General features: G+C 41.6%; 1 protein-coding gene across 5 annotated transcripts; it reads left to right on the plus strand.

Moving 5' to 3' along the window:
- asb5b (ankyrin repeat and SOCS box containing 5b) lies at window positions 1–27,360 on the plus strand. Of its 5 annotated transcripts, none has more exons than XM_007895928.2 (8): window positions 185–267; window positions 16,945–17,014; window positions 20,192–20,271; window positions 21,572–21,679; window positions 23,706–23,856; window positions 25,005–25,139; window positions 25,990–26,181; window positions 26,747–27,360. In XM_007895928.2, the coding sequence occupies exons 1-8, from the start codon at window positions 247–249 to the stop codon at window positions 26,872–26,874; spliced, it is 885 nt and encodes a 294-aa protein (XP_007894119.1). In that variant the 5' UTR covers window positions 185–246; the 3' UTR covers window positions 26,875–27,360. The 5 variants fall into 5 exon arrangements, with proteins under 5 accessions (XP_007894117.1, XP_007894119.1, XP_007894118.2 ...); XM_007895929.2 differs by lacking the exon at window positions 185–267 and adding an exon at window positions 13,941–14,002; XM_007895926.2 differs by lacking the exon at window positions 16,945–17,014 and having other exon boundaries at window positions 1–267.

The raw sequence follows: 27,360 nt of genomic DNA on the forward strand, positions 1-27,360 counted from the left end.
TCCCAGCTGTTAAGGGAGCTTGTGAAGCAAGCCAGAGTTCACATGAAAACATTTATTGTTGCTGACTGGAAGCAATGACTGGAGTGGAAAGCGACCGTTTTTCCCAGCACTTAGCCAATGTCTATTTCTCTATATTTGCGCTTTTCTGTTTCAAGTTATTTGTTAAAATTAGCCTCGCCATTCTGAGCCACTTCTACATAGTCAAAGGGAACCGTAAAGAAGCGGCACGAATAGCAGCAGAGTTTTATGGGGTTACTCAAGGACGTGGTAAGTTTTCTTTTATTGCTTCACAGAGTCTGTTTCAGGTTTCACTTTACTGCATTTAATATACTCTGGTAAAGTGAAACGGCATCAAAATATTCCTTAATGCAGTGTGGTTGTTGTTTTGTTATGTCAGTACAGTGGAATTTCAGTAAACCTTTCAGTGTCTCTCACTTTGCTCAAAGTTGTCAACTAGGACGCCTGTTTTGACATTCAACATTCCTACAGTGTCTGCCAAGTGCCTTCTGCTGTGGAGGCATCCATGTTTTATATTACAGTTGTCATATCCTCTCTCATTGCTTGTTAAATGATGGACGAGTTCGAAATCCTTCCGCATTTTCTATGGATTTAATTTTTGTTTACATTCTGACAGTGTATAGAATGGTGATGAAATGTGTGCAAGAGATGAATAATGCATTGTACTCATTCAATTACAAATTGCGAATGTATCATTCAGTCACACTCAACTTGAACAAAACCAATCAACATTACCTGTATGCGTACAACACTTATACACAGTATTTACAAAAATACCCTGATATTTCTATAATAAAAGCATCTGGTGTGTTGATGTCAGCTTTCTCTTTTGGTTATATGGATAACTGACACAGGCAAAAACCCATAACTACTTAAGAGTCTTCAAAGAAAATTGTGAGTTCCACATATGTATGATATCCATTTGTCTGGCATGGAGTTTACATTCTCTCTACAGAGGAACTCACAATGCTTATCTGATTCAGCAGAGTTTAGACACAATTTGGCAAGAGCCAAGGCTTAAGGACCCCAAACTGTGCATTTGGGTTTATCCAGCTAAAGCCACACAGCCTACCATTGTGAATACAGTAATAGCAAGCTTCTTACTGCTTGTCCAACTAGGGCCATTCTACCCATTAGGGCTTTCGCTTCCAAGGTTAACAGAAGCTGAATGGGAACAATCCTTGCTCCGGTGACTTGTCTGTTCCTAATGATTTGCTAAGAACCAATTCCTCGGAGTTCTGCGGACCTATTTGGCTCAAGAACCAGATAACTAACAGAGGACAAACTCAATTCCAGGGTTGTCACTTTGGAGCCAACTCATCCCCAAAGAGGCCCAGCTTACCTTCCCCAAGCAGGGTCTTTAGATATCTGATAAGTGCAGTTGTGAACCCTCACTAGATGCATGGTAGATACCAGAAGCTCCCTGTGAGTCATACAGTGAACTAAACAAATTCAGAAATGTTGTCAATTATTTGTCTTCAATAGTAAGAACAGGTACCTGGAAACCTAACTCTTTGACCACACCTAAGGTCACCTCCACCTCTCCTTTCTCTCTTTCTCAGCATCCAATCTCAGCACTGTACAGCACTCTGAGACTTTATCCCACATGAATACAAGTTGTTATTTTTGTTGTTCACTTGTACAGAAATACGGTAGGGTACAATCAAACAACATCAACAATGAATTACGTTTGTATAGCGTCTTTCATGTCACAAGGACGTTCCAAGGAGCTGAACAGTGAGGGATTCTAACCCAAGCTGGGGCTTGGGATCAGGAGGGATGGAGGGCAGTAAGAGTAGGGATAGGAGGGTGACCAAAGATGCGGTCGAAGAGGAGGGTTTTGAGACATGCCTTGAAAGAGCAATGGAGGGAGCGAGTTAAAGGGACTGTGGGATGGGGCCATATAGGCTGAGGGCCTGACCACCAATGGTGGGTGGACTGAGCGGGCTGGGTGGGCCAGGCGGTGGACATGGAGCAGGCCGGAATCCACTGAGCGGAGGGAGTGGACAGGTCTATATGAAAATATTATCTGGAGGATAAACCATATCTGAACAGTGAAACATTTTACAGTTTAATCACGTTTGGTGAAATGTATGTTTCATTTTGTTTTAAACAAAACACTGAATGATGATGTGCCAAAAAAGTAAACTAATTTTATCTGTGGATATTAAGCACCATACCGATTTCATCATTAAAAATTCCGGCTCCTAACTTTTATATACTGACTTCCCGAGAACCTATCAATCATTCTCTGAAACACCTCACTGGATTCTGCATCTGTGGTTACCCATAAAATACACCGTCAATTCACTTTACAGTATATTCTGACAAGCGCTTTGAAATGTCTCAACGACGTGATAAAGCGGTATATCAAATCCAAGGATTATTATTATGGATCCATGACACTATTCAAAAAGAGAAAGGAGTTTCTCTTTCTGGTCTGGCCAACAATCCACTGGATAAAATTAATCATTCACTTCATAGCTGTTTTTAGGACATTGCTGTAGGCAAATTGACTGCCACATTTGTCTATAAAATACACAGTCACTACACTTTTCAATAAATCCTGTAAAGTGCTTTGAGACTTTTCAACAACATGAAACATGCTATATCCGATGTAAGCATTATTATTTGTTATGATTCCAGGCTTCCCAGGGGAGTGAAATGAATCAATTTGATATAACACTAGAGATAACGAGAAGCTTTTGGCTCAGAAGATGTGTGACGTTGTTTTAAAACTTTGCAGTTTGGAATATGTGACATTTGTTGGAACTGTAATTTAAAGGTTTAATAGATTTTACAAACTGAGAGAGTTTTGGAAATACTCTGTTGAAGGTTTTACTTTGATTTTCAAAATAGATCAAAAGTCATATTAAAATTCCTACCAGAATTGTAAGAACACATTCAGCATTTTCAGAACTTCTAAGAGGGTATTCAATACTTAAAAACTGACTCTTGAGAACTGTGTTGGAAACAAAACCACTGCTCTTAGCTGAATTATTTAATTCTATCTCTGTTAAATAAATCTGCTTCTTGGCAAATTGTTTTTGCTTCGTTCACAAAAGGAATATAGTCGAGTCTAATTAATGCTAAACTCTGTCAGACTGGACAAATTTATAAGATTATGTGTGCCATAACAATAGAACCTCCCATTATAAATACCTGAAAAAGATTCCAGACTGTTCTGAAGGCATTTACAATGTCAAGGATAAGAAAAACAACAAATAAATTCCAAACTTTTACTTTAATTCCACTCTAACGTGGGTTAATTTTTAAAAATAAATCAGTTATTTTTAACTGTTTCATCTTAGAAATTGAATCACTAAAAGAACAGCCACTATGGGCGCTAAAATACTGTAGTGCAACAGCCTCTTCTCATTGGACCATCTGCCTTCCGTCAACCTGCTCCGAGTGGCAAATCTAGTAAAATTTCATGTTATTGTGTTTGGGATCCAAAAATAGTAGATGTTGATTTTTAATGGGGCCTATGGAATAAAAATGGCCACCGATCCCACTTCCAGTACATTGCGTTGTCACCAGTGTCAATTCCTGTGCTCTGTGCCGGCTTGTTGTTTGAAAGAAACTCCGTCAACATTATTTCCTGAATGAAGTGATGTCAGTGGCATTTCCAGCTTACATGCGCAGTATGCAGGAGGAGATGCTCGTCGTGCTTTTTGCAGACAGCTTGCACATGCTCAACGCATAGGACGTGTCATCAGTGGTGACATGACACCCCAGAAAACAGCAATTATTTAGCACAAAAAGCTAGCTGGTCAATCCTGCTGGTACTAGACTTTCATACACGTGATTGTTTGTGTGTGTTATTCTCACAGAATTCCCCAATTCTTTGATGTGTTCATTAATACCAATTTGCAAATGACTGCTGGTAACCAATTTAGCAACCTGGTACCCAGGAGTATTTCTAGATCTTTAGTGTCATTAGTTAACAGATAATATTCAGTTAAGCAAATCGGGACACGACCCTGCGTGAAGGGTGCTATATAAATGCAAGTTGTTGTTGTTGTATCTTTGTTCAGTTGTGATCAAGAAAATTGACTGGAAGTTTTGTCAAGTGCAAGTATCATGTGACATCAATACGCAGTGACGGCTATTTGGTGTGTGAGGAAAAAAATATGGGGCAAACATGGGATTTTTAAAAATGAAATGCTGAGTCCGCACAAAGCATGGTGCTCAGATGTTAGCACCACCACTTGAATAACACTCATAGTATAGCAGGCGATGTAGCCTAACATTGTTTACCCTGCAATTGTTGTGAATTTACTCAGTGTGCTACTGTTTACATCAAGAATCAGACTCAGAGCTTGGCTGACACTCCAATACAGTTTGGGGGGGAACTGCTGTTTGGTTGCAGGTGACGTCCTTTAAATGAGATGTTAAACAAAGGTCCCATTGGCCTCCTCAAATTGGAGATAATAATAATAATAATCCTTGCACTTGATATAGCGCGTATCATATCTTCGAGGCTTTTCAAAGTGCTTCACAGAATATACTTAAAGTGAATTGACTATATATTTGTGGGCAAAACACAGCAGCCAATTGTGCACAGGAGTGTCCCACAAACAGTGACTAATTTTTTTTCAGGAATAATTACTCCCGGGAAAGCAATCCGCTAATGGCCAGGTTCATACTTACTGCTAGGTAAACAGAGGCGTTTGAAGTAAGGAAACTTGCCCAACATTTCGCCCTGCCAGGAATCGAACCCAAGTCTCTTGCTTGCGAGGTGAGGGCTTTAACCACTGAGTTACAGTTGATTGATCAATACTTAAATGCATTACATTTCAATTTGACAAATACTGTGCAAGTCAATAAGAAAAGCAAATTCAGTGCTAACCATTTCCCAAATTACAATCTGTCCTCTGGCCCTTTGAAAACACTATTTCTTCCTCTTTGATATGAACCCCGTGACAAGCCTCAGAAATAAAACAATGTAATAATAGCAATCCTTGTATTTGATATAGCACCTTTCATGTCAGGAGGACATATTTCAAAGCGCTTCACAGGATTCATTGTAAATTCTAGCAACTGCATTTGTTAAACAAAAGTGGCTGCCAATTTGCACACAACAATGTCCTACAAATAGCAATGAAAGTGAATCGCCAATTTTATCTGGGGGATTATCTGTAGGAGAAAATTTCTCTTTACAATTTAGTTTTCTCACAGCGGAGTTCTTCATAAACCACTGGCATTTTATTCTCCTCCACAATAGGATATCAGTGACACTGATATTGTCTTGGGCAGAAAACTTCTCTCTACAATTATTTTTGACCACCACTGTAGTTCTTTGAAAGCTTTCTCTTTATTGAGGTTCGAATGGATCGACTTCAAGATCCTCACTCTAGTGTTCAAATCCATTCACTCCCTGGCACCTCCCTACCTCTCCGACCTCCTCACTCCCCAATCCACCATCCGTCTCCTCCGCTAGACTGGCACCAGCCTCCTGCTCATCCCTCGCACCCTCCGCCCCACCATCGGAGGTCGTGCTTTCAGCCACAACGTCCCAAAACCCTGGCAGAACACTCTCCTTCAATCCCTCCGCCTTGCCCCCTCGCTCCGCTCTTTCAAGTCCTGCCTGAAGACTTTCCTGTTTGACTGTGCTTACGGCCACCTGCCCACTCCGCCCAGCCCGAAGTCAGGCTCTGCCACTGTTATGCGCTTTGAGACACTCTACCCTGCGTGGAGGGTGCTCTATAAGTGCAAGTTGTTGTTGTTGGCAAGCCTTCTTAGCTGACCATGTGGCAAAATTCCTTTTCAAATTATTATAATAAGTCCTTAACACGCTAAATTGAGGTTTAGAACTGCTGAGTGTAGCACTGAGCACGACTGATGCTTCTCTGAGCAGTTTCCCAACATTCCACCCCTGTTTACATAGGTCTACATTGTTACTAAAAATAAGGCATATCGGCATGTCCGGCTCTCCGTATGAATGGAAAAGTCCGAATGAAATACCAACAGTGCAGTTTTATTTGCCTGTGGAACATTGTTTGAGAGAAAGCCCCATGGGCAGATGAAGTTTCATCGCTGATATTTCAGGCAAATTTTGGATTGACACAACATAACCGCAAAACAGCAGCTTCTGTGTTCTTGGCATTGGTATGGAGATCAGGCCTAAATGTCATGGCTCCAGTCATCAATTTGCACATGACTAACAGCTCTCATTGATACAGGGTGTGGCATTGAGGAACAGAAATCCCACCTCAACCTACACTTAGCCTCTTTTATTTTCCTCAGTATTTTAGCTAGTGGTGTAGAAAGATTACTCCTGCTGGTTGGTGTGGACGCCTGGCTCAGTTGGTAGCGCCTTTGCCTCTGAGTCAGAAGATTGTGGGTTCAAGCGCCACGTACCAGGATTTGGAACTTGTATTGTTTAGGCAAGTGGTGGCCAACCTTTATGGTCAGCTAACAAAATGTATGTCCATGATTGAATATTTCTTGATTTAGCGTATATGTATATAATAATCCTTGCTTTTGATATAGGGCTTTGTCACGTTTTAGAGACATCTCAAAGCGCTTCACAGAACATACTGTAAAGTGAATTTACTGTATATATTTTGTGGGCAAAACACGGCAGCCAATTGCACACAGCAGTGTCCCACAATCGTGGATTGAAATGACCAATTTTTTTTAAATATTGAAGGAATTATTACCGATTCCTACTTACTGCGAGGTAAACAGAGGCGTGTGGAGTAAGGAAACCTGTCCAACATTTTGTCCCGCCGGGAATCAAATCCAGGTCTCTCGCTTGCGAGGCGAGTGCTCTAACCACTGAACTCCACTAAATGAGTCCTGTACAGGATTACAGGATCATTTATCCCATGAATCAAGAAATATTCAATCAAGGAAAAACTGAAAACACACGTGTGAATGCTCGGAGGTTGCTTCTTGACAGCCCCGTCAGCCACTTCTGTGAGTGGGAGGTAGCCATCAGTGTGAAGTAGGATTTAAGGGAGGACTTGAAAACAAAGAGGGGGCAAGATGGAGTGGTAAAGGAGAAAACTATGGCATCTCCTTTCAACAGTTGTATATGAAAGGATACATTGCAACCATACAATGAGGTGGATTTTGTCTGATGGGTTTACGTTTCGAATAGTGTCCTGGCATCTTTAAGATTTACCAGAACAGGTAGACAGACCTCAGTTTAATGTTTCATCTGAAGGATAATAATAATAATAATAATAATAATCCTTGCATTTGATATAGCGCTTTTCACGTCGGGAGGACGTCCCAAAGCGCTTCACAGAACACACTGTAAAGCGAATTGACTGTATATTTGTGGGCGAACGCGGCAGTCAATTGCGCACAGCAATGTCCCACAAACAGTCGTAGATTGAAAATGACTAATTTATTATTATTTTTGGAGGGATTATTATTAGGCGTGTGGAGTAAGGAAACTTGCCCAAGGTTTCGCTCTGCCTGGAATTGAACTCAGGTCTCTCGCTTGCAAAGTGAGTGCTCTAACCACTGAGCTACAGGACTCCACGATGGATGGATAATAATAACAATTAAAAATCCTTGCACTTGATCCCTTCATCGGTGGACCCTCAAAGTACTTCAGGAGATTTAATGGAAAGTATACTGACTATATATTTTGCCTAATTGGCCTCCATCAATTTTAAAACAACTTCAAGGCTTTAGTAAAAGTTTTCTTACTCCTTTTAATATTCTTCAAGAGTTAATCGAACAAGTGATTTTGAAATGCTATGTATAGCATTTCCCAGCACATTGGGACGTCCTCCTGGCGTGAAAGGAGCTATACAAATGTAATTTTGTATTGTATAAAATATAAACGGATGCTGCGTTTCAGCAACAAAATACACAGTCAATCCACTTTTCATAAGTTATGTTCTTGCAATATATTCTGTGAAGCTCTTTGAGATGGCTCAACGACATGATAAGGCGCTATATCAAATGCAAGGATTATTATTATTATAAATCAATGCAGTTCAGCAGGACAAGAAGACCATACAACAAATGCAGATCATGTTTGAGATATAAAGCATTTCACTTCTGAACTCTTACTAGGTGAAATTATTAAGAACTCCGACTGGACGAGTAGTTTGAATGATTGCAACAAAAGGCTGCTGATTGACTGTCTTCAGTCTTTAGACATGAAGTCTTTAGACATGAAGGCAGATCTTACAATAAGCTCCTGTGTGAAGATGTTTTAAAAACTTTTTTGGATGAGACGGGTTTCCTCTGCCTGGCCACATGATGTACGGTCGCTGACTTTCATTTTATTGCTTGCCCTTTCCACATTTCTGCTGCTCGTACAAATGGATCTTGTGGAATTGAAATGGGCTCAGAGTGCTCGCTGCCTGTCACTCTGAGCCAAGGCACTGCTTTTAATAAAGCTAGAGCTAAAAATACTCAGGCATACATTTGATCCATCTGGGGTGGCGAAATCAAGCCAAAATAATTCCCTCTGTGTCCACACAACATAGACACACACACACACACACTCACTAGACACTCCCTGCTGTCAATGGGTTAGACTGGGGGAAAGCTGATACAAGTATGTCCAAGAACACCTCAACCCAAAGTAACAGCACAAATCAGCTTGTGCACAGCCGCCCTTTATACAATTTGGAGGAGCCTTCTAGGAAGAGGAAGGCAACCTGGGGTCTCCTCACCAGCCAAGGTCAGTGCAACATATCATGCGGATGAAACCATTTAAATGTGATTATAAAAATTTTGCTGAATCACTCACAAGTCTCTCTCTGATCAGGAGAGAGCAGGAGTGAAAACAGAAACAAGTCAGAATGTGAACAGACCCTACACTCAGTTAGGCAGATTTATTTACTCTAACTTAGTAAAGTCGCAGCAGAAATTGCAGAGCAAGATTAGAAGTGACTGTTAAATGACAGAACCATGGCAACTGTACAGCTCTGCGGAAGATAAAGGGTTACCTACCCTCTGCACCTCCCCCTTCCACACAAGAATCCCACAGTGGTGTGTGTGTACGTGGGCTTTCCTGATTTGACAGTGGATCAGACACACTGCAAACACCACCAGCAGTGAATATGGAGACACTGTCCCATGTACTGTAAAATATACAGGGAAACTTCAATTTTAATAATAATAATCCTTGAATTTGATATCGCACTTTATCAAATCCCAAAACGTTTCACAGAAATATTGTAAAGTGAATTGACTGTATTTCATGGGAAAATCGCAGCAGCCTATTGCGCACAGCATTGTCCCACAGTCATGGAGTGAATGACCAAATTTTTTTTTGAGCAATTATTAAGCCCAGAAAGCAAACCACCAATTCGACTAACAACCATATTTACTGCTAGGTAATCAGAGGCGTGTGGAATAAGAAATATTTTGTGGGCAAAACGCTGCAGCCAATTGCGCACAACAGTGCCCCACAACCAGCTTTTACAACCAAAGTGTAATTTGAGTGACCAAATTAATATTACTTTTTATATATTTATTTTAAAGGCGTTATTACCCCCAAAAAAGCGAGCCGACAATCGACTAACAACCAGGTTCCTACTTACTGCTAGGTAAACAGAGGAGTGTGGGGTATGAAAACTTGCCCAACATTTTGCCCTGCTGGGAATGCATGGGTTAAGTTAGCCACTGAATACCCAGATCCACTTTCCAAAGTTAACTAAAACGAGGCTTGAGTCAGAATATCACAACGGCAAGTCAGTCCTATGTAACACCCGGGCCGATCCGCCCCACCTTTCCCAGAGCCCCTCCGTTTTGCCCCCTCCCTTCATCTCGCTTTGCAAGCGAGAGACCTGAGTTCAATTCCAGGCAGGGCGAAACCTTGGGCAAGTTTCCTTACTCCACACGTCTAATAATAATCCCTCCAAAACAAAACAATAATAAATTGGTCATTTTCAATCCAAGGCTGTTTGTGGGACACTGCTGTGCACAATTGGCTGCCGCGTTCGCCCACAAATATACAGTCAATTCACTTTACATTGTGTTCTGTGAAGCGCTTTGGGCCATCCTGCCATCCTGAGATGACTCAACAACATGATAAGGCGCTATATCAAATGCAAGGATTATTATTATTATTATTATCTCCACCTTCAAAACCCACTTTAAGATTTTTTTTAACCACACTTTCAGTCACTACCCTCTCCTGCCCAATCCAGCAGCTGACGCCTTCAACTCAGGCTCCCAGTGAGTTTATGAAGCGCTTCAAGTCGTCCTCTCGACATGAAAGACACTATATCAATGTAAATTACAACAACAACAACATTACATTTGTAATGGGAGACTGTCCCAAGGTGCTGAACAGTCAGTGATCAGGACCCCAGTGTGGGGTGGCGGGGGGCGGGTTTGTTCAGGGTTGGGATGAGGGAGGGCAGAGAGGTCAATTACAATTGTAGTGGCAAGTGTAAGGAATTTTTCAGCATCTGATCCCAAAACAATCTAAATGGTATTTCCTTTTCGAGGGACTCAAATGAATCAATCTACATCATAGTGTTGAGCAGCCAGCGGCCCAGCGGATGATGTTACCTGATCCAAGACAGTTTCCACCATTACAACCCGCTCTCTCCCTCCCTGGGGATTGTCCTCCCAGGGCAGCGGCCGGAGTCGGCAGTTGGGAGGACCCAGTGCTCAGAGCTTTTACTGCTGTCTGTCTGTCTGACTGTCTGTCTGTCTGGAAGGCAAACGTGTCTCTTACCAACCACATCCTTAGCAACTCACCTCCCGCTCCTGCCACTGCAAATAGTGACCCGCGCTTGGGGGAGGGGGGGGGGAGAGAGGGATTGAGACATGGGGACGAGGGGGAGAGAGGAGAGGGGAGAGAAAGAGGGAAAAAGAGCGGGGGGAAAGAGGAGGGGGAGAGGGGGGAGAGAGAGGGGGAAGAGAGAGAGTGTGGGGAAGAGAGACGGGGAAGAGAGGGAAGGGGGAAGAGATGGGGGAAGAGAAGAGGGGAGAGAGAGAGAAAGAGGGGAAGAGAGGGGGTAGGAAGAGAGGGGAGAGAGAGAGAGGGAAACTGAGGGGGCGAGAGAGAAAAGGGGCAAAGAGTGAGATGGGGTGGGGGAGAGACAAGTGAGAGAGAGCGAGAGAGAGAGCGGGGGGAGAGAATGCATATGTAATGTAAGAGGGGGAATGAGAGACAGAGACTGAGTGATTGAGAGAGGGAGAGACCTCTTTTATCTCTCCCCTCTCTCTCTCCCCTCTCTCTTACTCTCTTCTCTCTCCCCCTCGTCCCCATGTCTCAATCCCTTTCTTCCCCCCTCTCTCTCCCCCAAACGCGGGTCACTGTCGGGCAGTTAGTTGCTAAGGACGTGGTTGGTAATAGATGCATTTGCCTTTCCGACAGCCAGCCAGACTGCAGTAAAGGCTCTGAGTGCTGGGTCCTCCCAACTGCCAGCTCCGGCCACTACCCTGGGAGGACGTTCACCAGGGAGGGAGGGAGCAGGTTGGAATGGTGGAAATGGTCTTGGGCCGGATGTAGCCCGCGGTTTGGGACGTCCTCTCTACGTGAAATAATAATTATTATTATTATTATTATTATTAAAGGCCTCTATAAATGTAATTTTGTTGTTGCCCACACTGGATGTGGCCCGGGGACCTTTCTCAAATAGGGAAGGTGGCCCATGGCAGCCAAAAGGTTCGACCACTTTGGGATAGAGGAATGGGGAAAAGGGCCTTCACAAGCTCATCCTCCGAGTACATTAACTCATCTTGCGTAACATCTGTATGGTGAATCACCTCAGTAGTTTGTATCCATTACCTTTCTGAGTAGATTAATCAAAACCGTTTCGAAATATTGTTTCTAAATTTAGTTTTGACAGGAGCTCAGCTCCAGTGTGATTCACACTGCCAGTTGATGTTGCAAGCTTGGCAGCGATTTAACGCCACAGTTATGATGATTTTCATGCAAAGCATTTCAAGATTTAGGCCTTAGATTATTTTCAATGAGAATTGAATTGTAATTTACAAAACAAGCACAATATCTGCCTTCATCCATGAATGTAGTTCATTAGTTGCCAATCATTGCTTCCTCCAAAGCACAAGTCTTTTGGTTAACTGGGTCTGGTAAAACATTTTTATTTGGTTGGTTGGGTGGGGTTGGAGTTAAGGTTGCTTGCTCCGAGACGCTACCCTGTGTGAAGGCCGTGGTATGAATGCAAGTTGTTGTTGGCGGGGGATAAGATTAAAGGTGTTGGAATAAGATTAAACAATGCGTGTTATTTCTTTAAGTAAATACAGTGAACTAATAATAATAAAAAAACACTGTCTTATATCATCACATGGCTTATATATTGCCATGCTGTCAATATGCCGATAGCTTCCCATGCCAAACATGAAGAAGGGACCTGTATTTCATTACTCTGCTTATAACTTATAACTTGCATTCCTTACATCCCTGTAAGTAAAATATCGGATATATCATCAAAGCAAGTTTAGCTGTACCACGGGAAAATGTGAACTCTCATGGACTGTGCAATGACTGAGCAGCCTAGCGCAGGGCCACATGAAAAGAAAGGAAATGGAGAATTGCAATTGAAAGGCAATATTAATTTATGAAGGTGGGTGGTCCTCAGAAGGTTAGCCCAAACAGATGTCTGAAGAAATGACTATCCTTCTTATGCATCTGAAAAAGTGGGAGAAAATCCATTTTTAGTACAAGACATCTGACTCTGCTGCATAAAATGTGTCATAAATTCTAACCCTTCAGAAGTGACAATCTAAATCAGTGACAAATATAGTGTGAAATGGCAAGTGTTAAATATTCAATGCATATGCTACCTATTTGGCTGGTACAGTACTTCACAACCAGGTATAACACATAAACTGCGCAGTGTGTGTTGGTGTAGATCCTCCTGGCCACAGCGCCTCCTAGTGATACCGGAGGTCTCATGCCTTATATAGTGACCCAGATAATAATAATGATAATCCTTGCATTTGATATAGCGCCTTATCACATCTTCGAGATGTCTCAAAGCGCTTCACAGAATATCCTGCAAAGGGAATTGGCTGTGTATTTTGTATTTTGTGGGCGAAACTCAGCAGCTAAGTTGGGACTTTGTACTCACAGTCTAGGTTGATGTGCCAGTTTAGTGCAGGGGTTGCGCTACACTGTTGGAGGCGTCATCCTTTGATTAGACAATAAACCGAGATCACATTTGCCGTTCAGGCGGATATTAATTAAATAACTTGTGGTATTGTTTAAAGAGCGAAATGAGTTTCTTCTCGGTGTCCTGGCTAACAATGGCCCAAATAAAATTGATCATTCGCTTCACGGATGTTTCTAGGACATTGCTGTGAATATTGGATGCCACGTTTGCCTACAAAATATACAGTTGCTCCACTTCACAGTAAATCCCGTATAACACTTTCATATGTCGTCCCAACGTGAAAGGTATCAAATTGTATCAAATGCAAGGATTCTTGTTTTTATGAAAATAGGTTATGTTCTTACATTATTTTAAATAGGGAACACACATACGTTGCATACACGAGGGAGATTGGAATATGGTGATGAGGCTAAGGAGTAGGGATTAGGTTTGGAGAGGTTCTTATTGAGTATAAACACAGGCACAGACTAATTAGGATGAATTGGTGCTGTACAGTTTATGCAATTCCATGTAAATTGTTGCCAGCCATGAAGCAGTTAATTGTTCACACTGCATGTCAAACTTTTTCCGAAGTAACCTTTTCAAATGTGCTTTGTTTTAATACTGTTTTAGTATTCAATTTCTGAAATAATAATCTACAACAACAACTTGCATTTATATAGCACCCCTCACCGGAGTAGCATCCCAGAGCGCTACCAGTTGAGCTGCACAATTTGATTTATAAAGATAACAAGGATTTGTGTATGTGTGTGTGTGTGGGTGGGGGGGCGGGGTGTGGAGAGTTTATATGCCAATAGCATGATGCGTGTGGCAAAAAAGGGGCAGAGCCAATTAACGGTGAAGCTTTCTCAGCTTGGATATGAACTCCGTCCAAAGTCTTTACGAATGGCCATGGGGGGACGGAGATTTAGGTACTGTATGCATGGGCTGTACAAGAATACAAGTCTGCGGAAAGACGGCTAGCCCACTAATCAGATCGCTTTAGTGATTTTACAGCCCGTTACTTTCTGTATCAAATCTGTTTAGAAATAGCACTGGTTTCTGTCCCCCCCTACCTACCTGCCCGTACCCTCCGTTCCTCTGGCTCCGGTCTGCTCCACGTCCCCCGCCCCAACCGCCCTACCATCGGTGGTCGGGCCTTCAGCCTCTCAGCCCCCAGGCTCTGGAACTCCATCCCCCAGTGCCTTCGCCGCCTCCTCCCTTTCCTCCTTCAAGGCCGGTCTCAAAACCTTTCTCTTTGACCGTGCCTTCAGCTCCCCTCTCGACTCTCTACCCCCTCCTCGCTCCCCCTTCCCGCCCCGCACCCTGACCATTTCCCCCCTCCTCGCTCCCTCCCTTCCCTCCCCTCACCCTGACCATTTCCCCCCTGCTCGGGTCATGACCCAACTGTGCAGCGCCTTGGGACGTCCTCCTGACGTGAAAGGCGCTCTATAAATGGAATCTTGTTGTTGTTGTTGTTGTTAACAGTGAGTGCTGTTAAAGTGATACACCAGATGAGGCTACGTGAGATTAGCTGCTAAGTTTAGCACACGCTGCCTATGCTGCTACAATACGCCTCATAGCCACAGTGACTTGCAGTTATCTTCTTGCCTAACGGCACTGCATATATGTGAATCATGCCCGAGAACTGCTTCTATTCCTTCTGCTGAACTGATGTGCAAAGTAGATTGCCTATGATTAGGAAGAATCTTTTAAAAATGAGCAAATATTAGAATCACAGAAACTCCAGGACAGAAGGAGGCCATTCGGCCCACCGAGCCTATGTTGGTGCCAGCTCTTCCACTGTTGATAATTACGCTGGTGTCAATTCCCTGCTCTCTCTCCATAGTATTTTATATAATTCCCCTTCAAATGTTTATCTCTTTACAATGCTACTGGGGTCTGAAATGTGATATCACAAAACAGATTTCCTGTGTTAATTATGAGTTCCAGGTTCGCAAACTTTGGATTCTGAGATTCAGGTGAGATTTCTAAATGGTGAATGACAAATCCTAAACTGGCAACATTTGAAAAAAGATCAAGCTGTTTTACCAAATCTGAACCGTGGACCAACTCTGTAAACTTGTATTTCAGTTTAGCTCCGCTATTATTAACCATTCTACTACAAATTCAGTGCAGCGAGACTAGATGTGATTTGCAGGGCAGTAAGCAATGTGATGAACTCAGACTAGATTTGTGGTATGCAAGAATAAAACAACCTTAGTAGATTATGTCATACTAGCTGTACCCGTTGCAGTTTCGCTTGCAACCAAAGGATCCAATACAGAATGTAGATTGACACACAGACAGACACACAGACAGACGTTTCATCTTTATCTACACTCATCTGGGAGGACTCTTGTGGGAGGACTCAGTGGGAGGACTCGGCGCTTTAAAAATATAATTTTGTTGTTTTTGCTGCGGCTTAGCTTCGTCTGTGTTCTTTATTTGGTTCCCGCCACTTGGCTACGGTGTGCTCTGTGACGCAGGCTGCCACAGTGCCACTGTCAGCCAGTGAGGCCACCAGGTGTAGCTACAGTGTGTATGTACATACAAAGGTGCTCTGTGATGCATGATGCCACAACACCACCTTGACTCGATGGGCACCAGGTGTAACTGCAGCGAAAAACGCAAAACTGAAAATAACTCAATAACAATAGGCTATACCTGAAAACAAATATGCCCATGTTACTCCCACATGCAAGACCTTTTCAGTGAGGTATAAATGACTTCTCTATGTCAATTGGTTATTGAGATCCTTCTTGAAGCGCAGACAGACATTGTTGTTTTATTAGTATAGAAGAAGATGGAAGAAGATAGATAGAAGATTGATGTGTAAACTATATTAGAACTATACAATAATCCTTGCATTTGATATAATGCCTTATCATGTCATTGAGCTGTCTCGTACCGATTCACAGAATATATTGTAAAATGGATTGACTGTGCATTTTGTGGACGAAACAAGGTAGCCAATTGCACCCAACAGTGTCCCACAAACAGTTGTGGAGGATGTACCAAAAGCACTTCACAGGGCTATGTGTTTTGTGGGCAAACACGGTAGCCAAGTTGCGCAGTTGAATATCCCACACACAGCCATGAGGTGAATGATCAACTTTATTGGGAGATTGTTGGCCATGACACTGTGAGACACTCCCTTCTCTTTTTGAAAAGTGCCATGGGAGGTTCAATATCTACCTGTGCAGGCAGACAGGACCTTGGTTTCATGTCTCATCTGATGGATAATAGGATGGATTAAGGGTAAAACATGAGCATAGATTACTAACTAGCTACAAAGAGGTAGTCATTAGCTAAGATAGGTCAAAATTGACCTGGGATGTCGAGGGAAATATTAAGTAGGGTGCCTCAAGGGACCCATCCTGTTCCTGATGTACAAAAATGACTTGAATTTTGAGTTTCAGTGCAAAGTGAGATTCAGTGCAATAATTTGAAAATGGCATAAAGCTGCAGGAATGGTGGCATCAAAGGGAAGAATCTAACAATGGGTTCAGCACTGGCAAATCAAGTTCAGTGAGTCAAATCTAAGGTGCTGCATACCAAGGGAGAAGTTGAAAAAGAACTGTTGACTCCTTGGTGCTTACTTGACTCATTGCTCACGCTATAGAGGTGAAGTGGAAATTAAAAGGGAAATACATAGCAAGTAAGGGTATTAAAAGCATATGCAGTAAAGAAAGGGAAATTGGAATAAAGTATTGGCTCTAATCTTAAATGGTGTAACAAGCGTGATGGTTTGAATGCCTAACTAATGTCCTTGTGTTCCTAGGTTCCTGTAACATTAGAATAAGGTTATTCTATATGTAGCTTATCATAGTCTCATGCGTTTTAATATCTTCCTCTGCAAATAATCTCATAGACAAATCAACGAGAGATGGATCACAGGAAAATCTGGAATGCAGCTGGTGTTGTCTTGGATATTGATTCAGGTTTGTGCATACAACTGGTTGTAACACTACTCAGTTCACCAATCGAGAATAATCTTGGAAATTAGAATCTACAGGAACATAAGTAAACAATTGTTGATTGGACCTAATATCCTCACAGATGACAATATTCTGATATTGGCTTGATGATTATACCCCTCCCTGATGTTCAGTATAGAAGAGAAACAACATGGTCATTGTTTCCTCTCCTTATCCAGTGACTCCTACTGGAAAGTGTGTATGTGGACCTGGGTTTGGATTCTGTCATGAAGCTCTCTATGTTGAAAAACAACTTTCCTCCTTGGTGGGGGAGATTAGTAAACTAGGTCTCCTTGAACTGTCTCCAAGATTCCAAGGTAATATGCTTGGCAATAGAATATTGGAAATGAGTCAATACGGTCTCGGTAATCCAGTTCCTGAGGTAGGTGGGATTCTTCCCAATCATCTGTTTAATCCTGAAAGCCAAAGCCCTAACGTGTAAGATGGTCCGAGCTGGATAAGCAGCAGGGCACTTGCTTAACAGTGCTTTCAGTGGCAAACTGCAGTTTTAGCTGGTTAACCTTCAGCAGTACCCCAATGCACACTTTGGGTTCCTCAAGCCTTGGCTCTTGCCAACCCAAACCTAATAAGCTCCAGAAATAGGTAAGCAGATGCATCTCTTTGGGGAAAGAGTGCATATTCCATTCTACACAGGGAAACTTCTATGTGTAGATGGCATATATGGAAATTTCAGCATGGTTTGGACACTCTTAAAGCATAGTAATGGAGTTTCTGCAAAGATCTGATACTCGACTGAACAAAAACAAAACACACACTAGCTAGTTTCACACAGAGAGCCTGGCCATTTGAGCAAGCTATCAAGACCAATGGAAATGTACTGCAGCATGAGACAATGCTTACAGGGGAGAAGGCAAGAAAACTGAAAAAGAACACAGATAAATTGTGGCTCTTTTTCCTGCTTTGCAAGACTTATCCTCCTTGGTCACTCACCTCTACAACTCTTTCTCCACCACTAATTAGGCCCATTGCCCTCCTCACCTCCTGAACTACCTCCTACTCACTCAAATCACCTGGTACACCAGTCACCTTCACTCCCTCAAGGCACAGGTGTGTGCTGCAAATCTAATGGTCCATTGGTAGATCTGGCTGGACCACATTAAAACTTACCACTCCGCCTTTGCCTACTCTAAATCACCCTTCTACTCCAAGATAATCTTGGAGGCCAAAGACAACTCCAGGCTCCTCTTCTCCACCACTAACTAGTTCCTCCCCCACACCTCACCCAGACTCTTCTCCAACTGTGAGGAGATGTTGAACTTCCTCGAGACCAAAATTGAGGGGATCCGCTCAGCCACCTCTGCCCTCCCAACCACTATCGCCTCCCCATCTCCCCCTCACACCCCTTGACTCCAGGATCACTGCTGTCCTGACAGAATGTCTCAAACATTAAAGGCCTGGACGAAAGCTAACTTTCTATAGTTGAATGTCAACAAGACCAAGGCTCTCCTGATTGGCTCCCATCAGTGCCTCCTCACCTCAGGCGTTGACAGCATCACCATCTAAGTATACACACCCCACCTTGCTAAGCCAGTCCAGATCCTTGGCATCTTGTTTAATCCTCAACTGTCTTTTTTATCCGACATCCATGCTTTGACCCGCTTGGTCTTACCCCACCTCCACAACATCACCCAACTCCACCACCTTTCAGGCTGCCAAAATCCTTGTTCATCACATTTAGGCTTGATTATACCAACTGCCTGCTTGTTGGCCTCCCCAACTCTTCCATCTACAAGCCACAGATCATGCAGATCTCTGCAGCTCATTTCTTCTCCTGCACCAGGTTCCATGACCCCATCAGCCCCACCCTCAACCGGCTCCACTGGCTTCCCATCCTCCACATGATAGAGTTCAATATCATCATCCTCGGCTTCAGGGCCCTCCAGGGCCTTGCTGCTTCCTATTTCTGTGACCTGCTAACCCCATATCAACCTGTCCGCTCCCTCCGCTCAGCAGGCTGGGGCTGCTCCACATTCCCTGCCCCACCCGCCCCACCACCGGCGGTTGAGCCTTCAGCCTCTCTGCGCTCACCCTTTGGACCTCCCCCAGCCTCTTCACCTTGCTCCCTCCCTTGCCTCCTTCAAGATATGTTTCAAGATCCTCTTTGATCATGCCTTTGTCTACTTTCCTACCCATACCCTCCCTACCCTCCATTTCCCCTGATCCCAACTGCCAGCCAAACCCAGTCTAAATCCCTGACTTTGGGATATCCTCCCGACATGAAAGACGCTATAAATGTAATTTGTTGTTGTTGGTTGTGAGGATGGATCAGTTATTCTTCAATGATGTTCCTTTTCCATTCCTTCCTGTATTGAGAGTACCTAATTGTAAAAGCTTTGAAACTATCTGGCATTTTTATTTGTACAATAAAGATTACTTAAAAAGTGATAAAAATGGTGCAGTCGAGTTTTTTGTACAATGAAATATGTGAAGAAAATGATAAGGAATGCTTTAAAAATATTTAGCTTTCTATGGTAGCAAGGACAAACTAAACTCACTTAATCATCATCAAGGTAAATGTTTTTTTTATTTGTATACAAAGTAAATGTATTGATCCACAATAATACATACAATGGCATTATTTATTTATCACTTGGTAACTTTCCCAGAAATATTAGAATGGCTTCACTGTTATCTATTTGCTTGTTTTTTTTCAGTCCATTTACAAAAGAGAATTATATACATTGATGTGGGGGGTTTGTTTGACAAGTGGTTAATGCTCAAATCAGTTCTCACTTGGTAAAATAGGTGCATTTTTTCTGAGACGGTAGTGCATCCAATAATTGTGGTCTTTTTNGTTTTGATGATAACAAGACAATAGACCCAAGACATAAAATGTTGCCTGGTTCATAGAATTACTATGTGTCCCATTTGTGGCAGACTTTTTAAATAGAGCTAAGCCTCTTGGAAAGACTGGATAATTCTACCCAATAAAGTAGTTGGGACAGAAGGTTACACCTACAAATACACATTCATCACCAAAAAATCTCTGTGAAATGCTTTGAGACGTTTGATGTGACATATCAAATGCAAGGATTGTTTTATTATGCATACATAAACACTACCCCAAGAACATTTGACCGTTTGAATGTCTATTTTATTAAATCTTTATCTTTTTGAAAGGTTCTTGGGCTGATCGCTCACCTTTACATGAAGCAGCCAGTCAAGGTCGGCTTCTATCCCTCAAAACGTTACTTGCCCAGGTAAGTGAATGCACATCTTATTGTCCTAATGTGTTTTAATCTGTCATATTTGACCCCAGATTTACCACTTGTATTATTTGTCTGACAACTGTGAAGCTTACTGTTCAATTATCACTTACATTTACACTTCTATTTGTTAGTGATATTGTACAATTTTATAATCATATGACATTTTAGAAGTCTGAAAACAAAAGAAATTCAGAAATATACAGGAATAAATTTTGCGTGTTTTGATAATTTATTTTGAATGATCACTACCATTTGCTATGTTCAATGTGAATTCACATTGCTGACTTCAGTAGTCTATGAAGGGTGTTATGTAAATGCAAGTAGTTGTTGGATTGAAACTGAACATGACAATACATTTAAAAAATCCTTATATTTGGTACAGTGCCTTTCACGTCAGGAGGAAGTCAATGAGGGCTTCACTGGATATACTGTAAGGGAAGTGACTGCATATTTTGTGGGTGAACACCAGTAAATGGCCCGTACATTTGTTTCCCCGATCACCCCCAACCCCAGAGTGCTCTGACTTAAAATCAATCCATCATCATCTTTTTTAAAAAGTGTGGCAACTTTTGCTGTTGAACTTTAAGCCATAAAGAATGTGATACATATGTTTACATTTTAATAGTTATTTCTGGAGCAAAATCCTCACTCTCTATGGCCCCAAAATGTTTATCCCACTAGTGATCAAGACCATTGGTCTTATTCTTCCTCTTCAAATGATCATCCAATTCACTTTTAAATATTGTTATGGTATAATGTTGAGGAAAAACACTTAATATTCTGATAACTCCCTGAGGGAAAACCTTTCTTCTAACATCCCTCTTCCAGTGATGATCTTTTCTAGTGATTTTCCAAAGAGCAGGAATAATCTTTAACTATCTCTTCTCTCAAAACTTTTTAGAATTTTGATCCCCTATTTCAGGTCTCCTCTAAATCTTTTCTAATTCAGTGAATTTCTTGTGCTTAGAATCATAGTTATATCTCTTGCCCTCATTAAGGACTATGCTGCGCCCTAGACATCTGTACAAAGCATTGATATTGGTATTTGTACATCTTATTTGAAGAAAGGATATCACAGCCAAATGTTTGATGCTCAACCAGGAGACCTATTTAACATATGGACTGAAATGGGTAGTTACAGAGTGAGCTCTGTCTACATGGATAAACTGTGTTAAACTGTGAAGTGATACCGAACAAAGAAAAGTTTAGAACTTGTTTTTGCAATACAGCTGTAAAGCTGCTTTAGCATTTGATTGTACCATTGTATACAGTATATGTTTCTGAATTTCAGGGTCAAAAAGCAAATACATTGACAATTGATCACGTTACCCCACTCCATGATGCCTGCCTGGGAAAACATGTAGCCTGTGCCAAAGCTCTTATAGAGGCAGGAGCCAATGTAAGTACCTTTACATACAAGACAGATGTCACAATTATCATTGTTGTCATCATTATGATGCCTATTATCCTTCATTACTGTGGCTTTTGGTTTGAATACACCTCGATTTGGATGATTAAAATTCTGAAAATTAAAATCTGAAATGTATAGTGAAGCAACGAGCCTCCCAGGTCACAAAGGACATGAAAATAGGGAGTGTAGTTAACAATGAAGAAGATTGTAAGCAACTAAGAGGGGGGGGGGTTAGTTGATTGGGCAAAGAAATAGCAAATGAAATATAATGCAGACAAATTTGAGATTATACATTTTGAGGAAGAATTAGGAGAACAAGTGGTAAAATATTGTTGGGTGATATCTACCCAAATATTGTTGGATTACGTAGTAAGATATTCAAAGGAGTGGAAGAGCAAACCGACTTGGGGGTTAGTGTACATTAATCCTTAAAAGCGCAAAGTCGGGTGGACGATACTGTCAAAAAAGCTAATGGAATCTTAAGTTTTATAAATAGAATATAAAAGCGAAGAGGCAATGCTAAATTACATAAATTGTTAGGTAGACTGCAGTTAGAATATTGTGTCCAGTGTATGCATGTTAGGCAGGGTCAATCATCTCCTTTCTACAGTGTCAAACAATAGATCAAAACAGTGTCTCCTCTCATTGTCTTCATGTAACTGTAGTCATTAGAAAGAACTTAATAATAATCATCCTTACATTTAATATAGCACCTTTTACATCAGGAAGACGTTCCAAAGCACTTCACGGGGTATACTGTAAAGTGTATGTTTTGTGGGAAAATGATGATATCCTTGGTGGGAGATAAGCGAGGTCCCCTTTGAGTTAACTTGGGTACTCACATCTTAGGTCTGGAGACATGCATGCCTGGGGAAGCCTGGTAAATGCACTATGTGATTTGAAGATGGGCAAAGAGTGGGTAAGAAGGAGGGATTGAGGCAGGAAGTTCCAGAGATTGGAGGCATTGTGGCTGAAATCGCAGCTGACAATGGAGGAGAGAAGGAGACGAGGGATATGTAAACTGAGCCATTCTGTTAAACCAATATTAAATGTGTGATGTCTTGACAGGTACAAATAGGATGGAGTGGTCATGGCTGAGGAGGAGGGTGAGGCTGAGGAAAAGTAGAGGAGAGGGGTGCAATAGATGCACTACCTGATGCCATCTAAGGAAATATGGAGAAAGGAAAAGGAAGTTGGATTAGAAAAACCTGTCATGAACTATCAAATAATTGATCAGGCCTGATGCATCAAATGACCCACTTGAGTTGCAATGTAACTTTGCTTACACCAACAACTTGTATTTATATTGCGTCCTTCACGCGTGTAGCATTTTGGAGCGCAAGTGGTGTGGTATGATGCTAAGTTGGAAAAAAATGGGAGGCGCTCCAGGCATGATCAAAGAGAAAAGTTTTCAGGTGTGATTTGAAGATGGGCAAATAGTGGGTAAGAAGGAGGGATTGAGCCAGGAAGTTCCAGAGATTGGAGGCATTGTGGCTGAAATCGCAGCCGACAATGGAGGAGTGAAGGAGACGAGGGACATGCAGCAGATCCGAGCGAAGGCTGTGGGTAGTGGGGTGAAGAGGACGCACATTTTACCCTCAGGACTCATTCTTTTCACTCCAGTGCATCACCCCACACCATGAGAGCAAGTGGCACATTTTATGCTTCAAAACTGCTGGTCAGCCTGGATGTTTGGTTAAAAAGTTCTCCTAATTGCCAGATAGGGAGTGATTTAGTCCCCACAGCAGGTCAATTACAAATACAGGGTATTATGATAAAGTAATAATAATCCTGGCATATTCATCCACAAAATATACAGTCAATTCATTTGACAGTATATTCTGTGAAGCGCTTTGAGACAGGACTATATCAAATGTAAGGATTATTATTATTATATTCTCTTATAAATAGCTGTAGGCCAACCGATTATCTTAGATTTTATCCAGTCATGTATTAAAACAAACAAAATTCTGCTCCAATGATCCAGTAATATTTGACTTGCTTTGTTTTATAGACAAATGCCATCACTATAGATGGAGTGACTCCATTGTTCAATGCTTGTTCCAGTGGCAGTGCACCTTGTGTGGGCCTCTTATTACAGAATGGTGCAAAACCTCAAGGACTTGAGTTTTGGGCTTCAGCCATCCATGAAGCAGCAAGCAAAGGCAAGCCTTAAACTGTCACACCTAGAACACTCCTACTCTTTAGTTCATCATATGTTTAACTAACCATAGCTTATAATATCCTCGGTGGGAAGTAAGCGAGGTCTTCCTTGAGTTAACTTGGGTACTCACATCTTAGGTCTGGAGACATGCATGCCTGGGGAAGCCTGGTAAATGCACTATAATCCAAGACATTATTGCTAATTGACCATGTCATCCGTTTCATAAAAGTAGAACATTTTCAGACATTGAGCCATTTGGTCCATCATGTTTGTGCAACTATTTTGATAAATTATCTTTTTTTAAATTTAATTGGACTTTTACAATATCCCTTATTATCATTGGGACCTTGGCGACGTAGCCATGGTCTCAATCTGACCTGGAATCTTGGTTCATCAATACGTGCTTATGTATCCAGGTCTTGGTTATCTTCATTGGAATGCAGAAAGGAAGCAGCTTCTGTTCAAGCTCTGCACTTCCAGCTGGTGGGATCATCACTGAATCCATAGGGATTTTTGTCTGAGCAAGAAGATGGTGTCGTTGCTCTCATGCATTTCATGCTGAGTTGTTTTGGTCACCAAGAATTGAACAGATTGTCACAGATACCTGCGCTCCATATAGTGAGGGCTGAGACCTGTGCTTGTCAGCTGTGAAATCAGCAACTAGGAGGTTAAGTGAGGACTCTTTGAGGCTGAGCTACCTCCAAGGCAACAGGCTTGGTATGGAAAGTCATTTGGTACATTTGGTTCTTAGTTGATGCTTAATTCATTTTTAAGATGATTCCTCTCTTTTATTCTATCCCCTCCCTCTAACTTCCTTCTCCACTGATTTAGTTACCTTTTCTTCAGAGAAATGATATCTACCTATGACCATGTAGATGAAATGTGTTGCTTCTAGAGAGCTTCCTCCTGCCTCAGGAATAGTCCCAATATCTAAGGAATCTGCATCCCTCCCTTGTATATCATTCCTCAAGGGCAATGTGCTGGACTTTTACAGATGATAAACTTGGAAAGAAAAGATAAATGCTGCCGAAGTTATTAACAATGGAAAATAATTTGTGCTCCAACTATTTTATTAAATTGAGTTCAATTTTAATTTTTATTATCAACGTTATTCTGTGGACTTTTCTAAACTTTCAATGTTGTATGTAGGTCACAGTGATTGTGTGGAAGTGCTTATCTCCTGGGGTGTGGACATAGACCAAGATATTTCTTACCTGGGAACTCCCCTCTATGTAGCTTGTGTCCATCAACAGTTGCATTGTATGAAGAAACTGCTCCATGCAGGTAAACATATTTTTGAATCTTGCAGCTTCTATGTTGAGGGAATTTTGATTGTGGTACCAAGAAACAGTTCTGCACATGCTTTAGGTTTCCCTTTGAAAATACTGAATGTCTGTCTGCACTGATGTACAGAGCATTGCCTCTCCTGATGGCATTCAGTTCTTCCACATAGGTAACAATTATCCTTAACTTTCTGAGAGATTGTACTGATTTTGGAAAGATGTCACTGTTAAGTAACCACCTCTGGAAAAAAGTTAATAGGTCTAAATTATTAATTAATTATCAGGCACTGTGCGAATGAAACATTTCTCCATTTTTGATGATATTGCAAAGCAAAACCTCCAAGGATAAGAGGCGCTCTATCATTCTGATGGTTAAGATAGCAATCTTTTCACTACGATGGGAAATCCACAAGTACAAAGATTGCGATTTTTAGCATATGATAGACCTCATGGTGTTAACGATCTCTCCACAGAAATAAATGACTGAGAAATAGAATGTAATTGAGTAATGCAGCAGGAAGAGGAGAGGAACTGAAGATTGCTTGTGATCTTATGTCATCAGGTTTTTGAAAAACTTCCTTTTTTGTAAGTACATAACTCTAAAATCACCACAGTCCATTGAATAAGAATGGGGAAGATGAATTGCAGCCACAATTTCTCGTGGTGCATGCAGAGTGCAACCTTTTGGTTGAAATCCAACTAAGATAACAAGAAGACAAAGAGAATTGTTAATAAGATGAAAATTCAGCTATTACAGATCCATGGGAAGAAAGCTCATCAAATCTCTTAAAGTCACAAATTGCACTTTATCGAATGTCATCTTTGAGGTTTGGGTTTGCTTTTTATTGTAGGAGCCAGTGTCCAGAAAGGGAGACAACAGGATACTCCATTGCACGCTGCTTCCCGGCAGTCCAATCTAGATATTGTCATGTTGCTGCTTGACTTTGGAGCCAACATCAGTGCAAGAAATGCTGAAGCCAAACGACCTGTAGAAGTAGCAATTGCAAGTAGTCCAGTGGATAGATTGCTTCTCCATTATGAAGGTAAGCAGTTTATGATTGGAAACTTGAGGCATTTTGCTACAGTTACTGTTGTTGTTAAACTTGATTGTTTTACCAGTTAGAAATAAGATTGCATAGTTCATACCACCTTCTATTTATACAGACCAATTATAATGCTGTAAAATAAGCCCCTGTTCTATATTATAATGGGTTCCATCAAAGTGTAGCCACAAGTCAACACTTGGGGGGGGGGGTGTCTTATTGCCAGTGACGACACCAATCAACTCAGCACATGGGTAGAAAGTGGGCCGGTCAGCAGCGACAGCTCTCTCAAGCATTTTCAGCAGATTCTAGGATGCTGCTAACCTTGGGAGCCCTCTACAGCTGTGCATCAGACACAGAATGTTGGCCACGATTAACATTTTGCATGTGAAGACGTTGGGATATTGACAGCATGGCGATTTAAGTAGAGTGACAAGTTAAGCCATTGCTGAGTTATCAGGAGTTTGCTGTATATGTGGACAATATTATAAGCATCCAATGGTTTTCTTTTGATGTTTTACAAGAAATTTGACTGATGTTTTACTTCAGCATGTTTTCATTGCAGCAACTCCAAACTCCCTCTGCCAGCTGTGTCGACTGTGTGTTAGAGGTTGTCTAGGGAGATCCAGACTGAATCTCATTCCACAGCTTGAACTACCTAAATTACTGATGGACTTTCTGCACTATCAGTAGCCTGCTTCTCTTGTCTACTCCCAACAATCACTGTTGTAAGCAGATTTAAGGTTTTGACTTTTTGTTCCTTTCTGTATATAGTTATTAAAAATTATTGTAATATAGTTTGGAAAAGACAGTTAACATTCTTTGTATGCTTTCTCAGTCTGTGCAAACATATATAGTGTAACATGTTATGAAATGAGCTTGACTAATGCCTTGTTCACAGTGAAGCCATTTAATTTTCTTCCCCCCACCTCTCAAAGACGTACACACTGTGAGGGCGTTTCTCTGAACGTTAATAAACTTTTAAGTTTGAAGGCCTGAAGTCCTTCATATTCTAACACTTAAGGCTATTGTCTTAAAATGTAAAATCAGGTGCTACAGTTCAGAGGAAATTTAATTTCCAAATCAAAGACTCTTTTCCAAAATTCTCCACAATCTTGAGTTTAACAACCAAATTCTTAACAACAACAAATTGCATTTGTATAGCGCCTTTCACATCAG

This window comes from Callorhinchus milii, unplaced genomic scaffold (genome assembly GCF_018977255.1).
Source record: "Callorhinchus milii isolate IMCB2004 unplaced genomic scaffold, IMCB_Cmil_1.0 Scaffold1, whole genome shotgun sequence".
Taxonomy (NCBI): Eukaryota; Metazoa; Chordata; class Chondrichthyes; order Chimaeriformes; family Callorhinchidae; genus Callorhinchus; species Callorhinchus milii.

Bases quoted from the DNA above. Each gene is read 5' to 3' on its own strand.
- asb5b (XM_007895926.2), top strand. From the start codon at position 75: ATGACTGGAGTGGAAAGCGACCGTTTTTCCCAGCACTTAGCCAATGTC. The intron at 268-20,191 runs GTAAGTTTTCTT...TCTTTTTGAAAG, and splicing joins TGGGGTTACTCAAGGACGTG to GTTCTTGGGCTGATCGCTCA. The intron at 26,182-26,746 runs GTAAGCAGTTTA...TTTTCATTGCAG, and splicing joins ATTGCTTCTCCATTATGAAG to CAACTCCAAACTCCCTCTGC.